The 10,278-nt window shown below is 30.4% G+C and overlaps 1 protein-coding gene across 1 annotated transcript in view; it reads right to left on the bottom strand.

The window, feature by feature from the left end:
• LOC142319657 (uncharacterized) overlaps positions 1–10,061 on the bottom strand; it is a 28,990-nt gene extending 18,929 nt beyond the window's left edge. Inside the window, exon 1 of the mRNA XM_075357201.1 lies at positions 9,653–10,061. Coding sequence (XP_075213316.1) covers positions 9,653–9,796 — 144 coding nt within the window. The 5' untranslated portion in view covers positions 9,797–10,061. The remainder of the gene's footprint in view (positions 1–9,652) is intronic.
• Between the last annotated feature and the right edge of the window lie 217 nt (positions 10,062–10,278).

Genomic DNA, 10,278 nt, shown 5'->3' on the forward strand with positions numbered 1-10,278 from the left:
AAAAAAGCAAAACAATACATCAAATAAAATAATACACAAACAAAATTATAGAAATACATCTGAATGTAAAAACAATCCATTTTTAAATCACAATTTCCAAGAACTTAACTTATATGCAGTATCTTACATTTAGTTGTAGAGTTATTGTGGAAAAATTAATTAAGAATTATAGTTTACTAAAAAAAAAAAAATCTGATGTGGATACAGTATGACTTCCTTGTATGCTTATTAAATTATATATACACATTTTTTTAAAATAAAAAGTACATAAAATTTTATTTCATTAATAATTTCTGATATTTTATCATATTTTTTTTTTGTATTGAATTATTATTCATTGTAAAAATTGTTTTTCAATGAGAGATTAATACTTGTAATTATTAATAAATCAATATATTTAAATTTAAAAAAAGTAAAAAAAAAAAAGATGAAGTCTGATTTGAACCGATGTGCCTCCCCTTATAAGATCCAAATATTTCATTAATTAAAATTTCATTTGGCTATAACTCTGGAACCAATGAAAATAAGTACCACTTATGATATATTGTTGAAAAGCTCTTAATGAAGGCTCTTAAATGATCATCGCATAATATCTCATAAAATCTCACTGCAATTAAGAAGTCGAAAATCCAATTTCTTTTTTGGATTTTGGACACTTTTGATTCTGTCAATTGCAATAAAAAGGGGAAGTGCACAACTAGATGTTACAACAGCCCTAAATCCAAAATTTCAACATCCTATGGATAATTGTTTTTGAGTTATGTGAGATACATACGTACGTGGGTCAATCCATTTGAACTCATGATTGATGGTCCCAAATTTAACATTGATTATAAGAACTTAGTAGATATCTTGTTTGTGTCAAGGATAACTACAGCTGTATGATGAATGTGTGCACTAAATGTCCAGGTAAGCGGGCAGTGTTTGACATGCTCAACGTTTCTGAAGAGTACGATGTGTTGCCAGATGCAATAGTGTACAAACAGTGGGTAATAGCTGATAGGGAATATATGATTACTGTTCTTCAGACCAAAGATGAGTTTTTTGAATAATTAGTGGAAAAATTGAAAATGCTGAAACTCTCCATTTCATGTCAAAATCTCAAGGTTGGTTTTTCAAGAAGAAAAATGTTTGGTGTTGGCAGACTTTGCAGAAAACTTTGCATTTCTTATTGAAGATAAGATACAAAGCTTCCATTGTGTCAACAGCCAAGCCACAGTTCATCCTTTTGTGTTCTATTTCAAGGAAAAAGATGTATTACAACACAAAAGTGTCTGTATTTTAAGTGATCACTTGAAGCACGATACAGCAACATTTTATTGCTTTTAAAACTTTTTAACAAACTACATCAAGGAAGTACATCAGAACATTAAAAAACTCATTAATTTACTGATGGTGCTTCAATTGGGTATAAAAATAAAAAGAATTTTGCTAATTTGTGCAGTCACAAAAAAGACTTTGACCTTGAAGGCAAATGGCACCTCTTTCGATCATCCCATGGGAAAAACACCTGTGATGGTGTGGGAGGTACAACAAAACAAGAGGTGAGGTGGCAAGCCTGCAAAGGCCATTAAAGTCAGATACTAAATGTTGATGAAATGTATTCATTTTGTAATAACAAGCTAAAAAACATCAAGTATTTTTTGATTAAATCAGATGAAATAGCTAAGATTTCAGAAACTCTAAAAGTGTGTATGATGATCAGTGGTGGATAGGAGAAGTGGTAGATATTAGCCTTGAAAATGACGTGCAAGTTCATTTTTCCACCCAGCTGGACCACGTGTATCATTTAAAAAGTCTCAACAAGACAAAGTGTAGCTACTGATATGAAAAGTCCTGAGAAAGTTGACACCATTTGAACTACAGTGACAGGCATTCTCACACAATTTCAAGAGAATTATCAGAAGAGATATCACAGCTGTTGATTAATCGCACTAAATAATAAACTTTCATTACTAAAAGAACAGGCTATTTCATTGAAGAATAATTAAAATTTTGCTACAATTTATTTTTTTCCTTAATAGTGTTTACAAAAATAAACCAGTATAAAAATAAAAATGAATTCTTGAAAAAAGAGGCTACTCATTGAAATCTCAATTTGGGTAAGTTTTACAAGCATTTTTGAATCAAAATTGTATTAGGTTACTGGTACTGGTTAAGTTATCATTAAATTACGACCTACCTTTTGAGAGGTTGTAACTCTTTTATTAGTTACAAAACATTGTAAGTTCTGCACATTTGAGATTTTTATCACTAGCCCCCTATCAGAGTTATTTGAAGTCAAAATTTGAATTTTTTTTTTAATTAGTTTTCAAAAATTCATAATAATTTAGTAGCAAGTATATCATCATTAATATTATTTATGGAAAAACTACTAACATATACCTACATATATAATTCAAACTGTGTATGCCATCCCTGCCTCTGAAAAAATTATCAAAAGTGAAATTTCACAGTTTTTCATGTTGAACTTTATTGGTAATTTTCTCACAGAAAGAAGAGAGATAGGTAAATAAATCACTGGACCAATCTTTTACCTTGTGAAAAAATGAATAAATAAATTTTTTTCATCCTCCAAGACCAATAGTTTTTTAGTTATGATTTTTTTCTATAAACTCTTTACAATCACAATAATAGGTGTGCATACCGTAACAAAAATGGCCGCCACAGGTAAACTGCTTAAATAAAAAATTTAAAAAAAATAGTTTTATGGTCCTGAAACATGTAGGAAACAAGTGGGTAAGTTCCAATTTTTTTTCAATTGGTCAAGCAACCAGCTTATGTTTTTTTGGGACACTTCAAATAGATTGACCCACATACATACATACATACATACATCATGCTGAAACTAGTCAAAATGGATTCAGGGATAGTCAAAATGGATACTTCTGTTGAAATTTGAAAACCTAAATTTTTTACGATCACAATACTTCCTTTATTTCATACAAGGAAGTAAAAAAAGGTAAATAATGTTCCCTTTATATAGAATTTTAAAAGTATTTAATAGTATATACAGAAATTAAACAATTTTCATTCAGTCTAATCATTCTGCATAAACATACGGTGATAATCCAAACAAACAACATAGTTGGTTTGTACACATACCATAAATACTCATAATATTACATAGTTTCAGATAAACCAGTTAATGAATCGTACACATATGTATTTAATTAAGGCTGAATGTTTAAAATTTGATCAATACATAAAACTATATCGTGATGATATAGCAGATACCAGATGCATATTGTGTATGTTACTATTTGTACCTAAGCTTGCTTAAGTAGTGTATGATTAAAAAAATAAGGTAAAATTATAAAAGATTATAATAAAGAAAGCCAATCAATGATGCAGAAAAGGAAATATTAATATCTTATAATTAAAAATTAACTTTATCTTCATATATAATTATTTTATAATTAACTCAGCTTCAAATAATGGGCAGGCAGGAGTTGGTTTCGTAATGAACAAGAAGATAGGGAAGAGAGTAGAGTATTTCAAAATGCATAGCGATAGAATCATTGTAATAAGGATAATATTGAAACCTAAACTGACAACGATTGTTAACGTCTATATGCCTACAAGCGCCCATGATGATGATGAGGTGGAGTGTGTATACAAAGAAATTGATGAAGCAATTAAACACGTAAAGGAGCTGAAAATTTAATAATAGTTGGAGATTGGAATGCAAGCATTGGAAAAGGAAATATAGTGGGTGAATACGGGCTGGGCAAAAGGAATGAAAGAGGGGACCGACTTATAGAGTTTTGCACGAAGTATAATTTAGTAATTGCCAAGGTATCAGATAGATTATATCATGCTTAAGCAAAGATTTAGAAATCAACTCGTTGACTGTAAAACTTATCCTGGAGCAGACATTGATAGCAACCATAATTTGGTGATAATGAACATATAATGGAGTTTAAAAACCTGAAGAAAAGGTGTCAGATGAATCGGTGGAATTTAGAGAAGCTTGAGGAAGAGGAGGTAAAGAAGATTTTGGAGGAGGACATCGCAAGATATCTAAGTAAAAAAGATAAGGTAGAAAATGTAGAAGGAGAATGGGAGAATGTTAAAAAGGAAATTCTTAAATCAGCAGAAGCGAACTTAGGCGGAACAAAGAGAACTGGAAGAAAACCTTGGGTTTCAGATGATATATTGCAGCTGATGGATGAACGTAGAAAATATAAGAATGCTAGTGATGAAGAAAGTAAAAGGAACTATTGACAATTAAGAAATACTATAAACAGGAAGTGCAAACTAGCGAAGGAAGAGTGGATTAAAGAAAAGTGTTCAGAAGTGGAAAGAGAAATGAACATTGGTAAAATAGACGGAGCATACAGGAAAGTTAAGGAAAATTTTGGGGTACATAAATTAAAATCTAATAATGTGTTAAACAAAGATGGTACACAAATATATAATACGAAAGGTAAAGTCGATAGATGGGTGGAATATATTGAAGAGTTATACGGAGGAAATGAATTAGAAAAAGGTGTTATAGAGGAAGAAGAGGAAGTTGAGGAGGATGAAATGGGAGAAACAATACTGAGATCTGAATTTAAGAGAGCATTAAAAATTTGAATGGCAGAGAGGCTCCTGGAATAGACGGAATACCTGTGGAATTACTGCGCAGTGCAGGTGAGGAAGCGATTGATAAATTATACAAACTGGTGTGTAATATTTATAAAAAAGGGGAATTTCCGTCACACTTCAAAAAAAGTGTTATAGTCATGATACCAAAGAAAGCAGGGGCAGATAAATGTGAAGAATAGAGAACAATTAGTTTAACTAGTCATGCATCAAAAATCTTAACTAGAATTCTGTACAGAAGAATTGAGAGGAGAGTGGAAGAAGTGTTAGGAGATCAATTTGGTTTCAGGAAAAGTATAGGGACAAGGGAAGCAATTTTAGACCTCATATTAATAGTAGAAGGAAGAATAAAGAAAAACAAACCTACATACTTGGCATTTATAGACCTAGAAAAGGTATTCGATAACGTAGACTGGAATAAAATGTTCAGCATTTTAAAAAAATTAGGCTTCAAATACAGAGATAGAAGATCAATTGCTAATATTTACAGGAACCAAACAACAACAGCAATAACTGAAGAACATAAGAAAGAAGCCGTAATAAGAAAGGGAGTCCAACAAGGATGTTCCCTATCCCCGTTACTTTTTAATCTTTACATGGAACTAGCAGTCAATGATGTTAAAGAACAATTTAGATTCGGAGTAACAGTACAAGGTGAAAAGATAAAGGTGCTATGATTTGCTGATGATATAGTAATTATAGGTGAGAGTAAAAAGGATTTAGAAGAAACTATGAATGGCATGGACGAAGTCCTGCGTTAGAATTATTGCATGAAAATAAACAAGAACAAAACAAAAGTAATGAAATGTAGCAGAAATAACAAAGATGGACCACTGAATGTGAAAATAGGAGAAGAAAAGATTATGGAGGTAGAAGAATGTTGTTATTTCGGAAGTAGAATTACTAAAGATAGACAAAGCAGGAGCGATATAAATGCTGAATAGCACAGGCGAAACGAGCCTTCAGTCAGAAATATAATTTGTTTACATCAAAAATGAATTTAAATGTCAGAAAAAGATTTTTGAAAGTATATGTCTGGAGTGACGCTTTATATGGAAGTGAAACTTGGACAATCGGAGTATCTGAGAAGAAAAGATTAGAAGCTTTTGAAATGCGGTGCTATAGGAGAATGTTAAAAATCAGATGGGTGGATAAAGTGACAAATGAAGAGGTGTTGCGGCAAACAGATGAAGAAAGAAGCATTTGGAAAAATATTGCTAAACTAAGAGACAGACTTATAGGCCACATATTAAGGCATTCTGGAATAGTCGCTTTAATATCGTAGAGAAAGGGAGAAGGAAAAAATTGTGTAGGCAGGTCACGTTTGGAATATGTAAAACAAATTGTTAGGGATGTAGGATGTTGGGGGTATACCGAAATGAAACGACTAGCACTAGGTAGGGAATCTTGGAGAGCTGCATCAAACCAGTCAAATGACTGAAGACAAAAAAAAAATAATTAAAAATATTTAGATAATATACATAAAATTAATTATTTCTTAATTTTAATACGACAATTTTATCATATTGTGAAAACAATAATTATACCAATTCTGAAGAAAATTGGTACCAGAAAATGTACATTTATTAGAAATGTACATTTCTAAATGCTGGAACAGCATTTCTGATGTTGTTCTGAAATGATTTCTGAAATGTTCCAGCATTTAAATGTAACACAGAAAAATACATTTAATGGCCCATGCTGCTAAAATATTATTAAACAGTACTGTAGTGGAGGTTGGTAAGAATAATGGAGGAAGAAACTGTTCACAGAACTGAACAGTTTGGCTTCAGAGATGCCACTGGACCACTAAGGTGGTTGGAAAAAAATATTTATTGTTAAAAAAATATTTAATGTTAAGTCAAATAGTCAATTAATAAGGGGATAGAGTCAAATGGTGAAAAAATTATGAAGCTCTTTAAAGAGAAAAATTAGAATGGACAGATTACTTAAACAACCGTATGCAAGACAAACACAAGCAATGAAAGTAAATAATAACAGACTAACTGGGTGGGTCAGGTCAAGGTGTTAGGCAAGGATGCTGCCTTTCACCAACAACGTACAATATTTATATTGAAAATATGATAAGGAATGCATCAGAAGAAAGAGAAGAAAAATAAGGGTACTTACGTATTAACGCCACCGCAGCTACAACTTTATTTAAAAACAAAGTAGTCAATCGGATTTTGGTGGAAAATGGGCCGATATAGAGTTTAACAAAGATTCAAACCAGTCTATTAATTTTAATAATGGTTATTTATATTTATTTATTTTATAAATTTAATTTAACCAAACTTAACCTACGCTCGCTAGCCTTGACTAATTAACAGGAGTGTTTTGATTATTTAAATAATAAATAACTGCAATAATTACTGAATTTATTAAATAAATACTCAAAAAATTACGGTGTTAATTAGTCAAGGTTAGCGAGCGAAGCGAGCGTAGGTTAAGTTATATTTATAAAATACATAAATATAAATAACCATTTATAAAATTAATAAAGAGATTGTTCATTTTCCACCGAAATCCAATTGAATACTTTGTTTTTAAATAAAGCTGTAGCTGCAGTGCCGTTAATATGTATTACCAAAATAAGATTAAACAACTTATTTTTCATACAGGAGGTCAAGAAATAAGATGCATAAGGTTTGCTTGATGATATGGTAATTCTAACTAACAGCACAAACATGGTTCAAATATAGTTAATAGCTCTGGAAGAAGGAAAGAAAAAGAACTGAATAATAAAAAGCTAGCAATCATTTTTAGTTCATTGACTTTAAGCTCTAGTTGCATCTTTATGATAAAATAATTCTTTTTTATAGAAAAATAATAACAAAAATTAATTTTTTTTCACATTTTTATGTAAAAATATTTATTTATTATTTTATGATGCATAATTAAATACAAAATAAAACTGATTATTTTTATACTAGTAAAGAACTTGTGTAAGTTGAACGGTGGAACTATTAATTTGTATTCTTGTTCTTTTCCAAAATAGACAAAAATTGATTTTTTGGAATTGAGAGCATCGAAATAAAATTTTTTTCCCTATATTACATACAAAAATTAATTTTTTTGTTTAAACATTTTTAACAAAATGCCTTCTTTAATGCACAAACTTAATAAAACAGACCAATTTTTTGGATTTTTTTTAATCAATCTATCCAGTGTCAAAAGTATCGAAACCCCTTAACAACTTTAAAACTGTTCCAGGTAGAATACTGTAACTTTCATGTTTAAGGTATTGGTCAACTACTTTACCTTTTGACAAGAAATAGATTTTCATTCCCTTCTTGGACAACGTCAGAAGGGTTGTAACTCAAATATTTTAAATGTTAACACACCCTTTGTGTGATAGATCATTTTAAAGCTCTATTTAAAATAAAATAAATAAAAAGTTGATACGATGTCAGTACCCAGAATGGTGGCGGAATAAATAAGAAAGCAATGAACAGGATTAAAAAAGAGCACTTATGCAAAGTACACAAAAGGAAAGGATACTGGGTAGGATGTTGGTTAGATGTGGAATCTACTATACTGGAAGGATCAGTAAAACAAGAAATAGAGTGAGGAAGAAGAAGGATGAAAGTTAATAGATGGGGGCAATGTTTGAAAACTACAAGGGGATGAAGGATCATTCATCTAATTCTCTAAAGCAATACCTAATGGTGGTCCAGGAGGTTAAACAAATAAAAAAGGGGGATGAAACAGAAGATGTGGAGAGAAATGGATGTAGACAGCAGAGGTATAGAGAACCAGCTGCCTGGCAGAACACCAAATGATTACGTGAAATAACTTAACTGCTGAAGCCATAAATATTATTAACTTGCCATATTTACATCATTACTCACAAAGAGTAAAACTAAAAATAGCACACTAAATAAGCAAAACAAGAATTGGTAAAATGAATCATGACCATTAACTCTACACAATAGTTGCAAGACCTCAAACTTCTATTACTAACATCTGAAAATACTAGCAAATAACTGAATATACTTATATCAACAAACTGAAGAATTCTTTATTAGGTATACATAAAGCACTTGCTTATTTGATTGGAAATGAAAGAAATAAACAGCATTTCAACTAATGAACAAATCAGGTCTAACCATATGAAATGAATCACATGGTTTGAAATGTACATAATTACAGCTGTCACTTTTATTATGAATATCACATGTGACAAACTGCAGTGGGGGGTTAATTGAAAATGTCGCATGCTAGTCAAGTAAATTAAGTGTTTTTCAAACTCCAAAGTAAAAACTGTGTTAAAAGAACAATAAAAAAAATTATAAGAATAAAATATTAAAATCTATTCAATGAAAAAAGTCTACATTACCCAAAAAACAAATTTTAAAGAATATTTTATACAGGTAATTCAATTATTATATTCTGACATAAACTATTTTCAAGTAATTATTATCCACTGCCCAGTTATTGGTTTTTCAGACCAGTGAAAAATAAATTATTATTGCTTATCAGACTACATTTGAAAAACAAAATAGAAACAGATGAGATCTAAATGACACCAATAGGTAATGTAGCAAAAATAATTGTATGTTACAATTATTGCTGTTTATAATGAATTAATTTTAGTTTAAAAATATGATAAATGTAATTACTTTTTTTACAATGTGAACACTTTCAGTCAATAAAAATGAGTTAAAAGATATTTACTTTTATCTCTTTCCAATTTTAAAAACAATAAATACATTTTTATATCACAAATTCTATCTTGCACAACATTTTGTTGTCTTTGAATCAAACATGAAGTTTCCTTGTATGCTTCAAAATATACATTAAAAATGTTCTGCATCAATAAATGAATGTAATCAGTAACACTTATAATTGTTATATGTGGTATTAGAATACTGAATTTATTTTCAAGATAACTCTTAATTGGCTAAGCTGAACCGATGGAAACATCATCAATATAAGCCAATCTTGACACAATAAGACTATACAATTAAACTTACACTCAATTCAAACGAAAAAGATTTGAATTTTCAAAGTTTAAAATGAAAACAAATAACTGGGTGAAAACGTGAAGACAAAAACGTACCTCGTTAACATTAATTTCTTGTTTCTGCCATCCCAGTATGTCCAAAACATCATTTAACGCAGATTTAGAATTACGAATAAATTGGGAAATATCACTAATGTACTCAACTCGATTTTTCAACATTTTAACGCATCCATACGTCATAAAAGTATCTAAATACAAAATAAATTATTTATAATGTTTGTTTTTCAACCCCAAACAAGACATGTAACCTCAAACTTTTCAAGAATGCAATAAAACTGATCGAAATTTGGCAGTTCTTTTCGATGAGATTGTGCAAGCACTTCTTGACAGCACACTTGTGTATTATGATTTCTAACTCTGCTTCACATAATTTTACGTCGTACAGAGAAGTTCGTGGGAAACCAAAATCAGCATCTCAAAAACCGATCGATACAAGAGTGTACAAAATACCAACTAAAGCAGTTCTATTTTGATTCGTTTGATGAGGGAGAATGATTCGGCTCACATGAGGCTGAGGGAAATTATTAGAGTATTTATAGTGAATGTATTTTCTCACGCTACAAAACATTTTTATCACATTTCGTAGAGGGGTTTATTGGACAAAAGATTAAACCAAATCTACAGTGATGTAGGAACCTGCCAAATTACACCAGTGTTAAAAG

Source organism: Lycorma delicatula, chromosome 2 (genome assembly GCF_047948215.1).
Source record: "Lycorma delicatula isolate Av1 chromosome 2, ASM4794821v1, whole genome shotgun sequence".
In the NCBI taxonomy this organism is placed as follows: domain Eukaryota; kingdom Metazoa; phylum Arthropoda; class Insecta; order Hemiptera; family Fulgoridae; genus Lycorma; species Lycorma delicatula.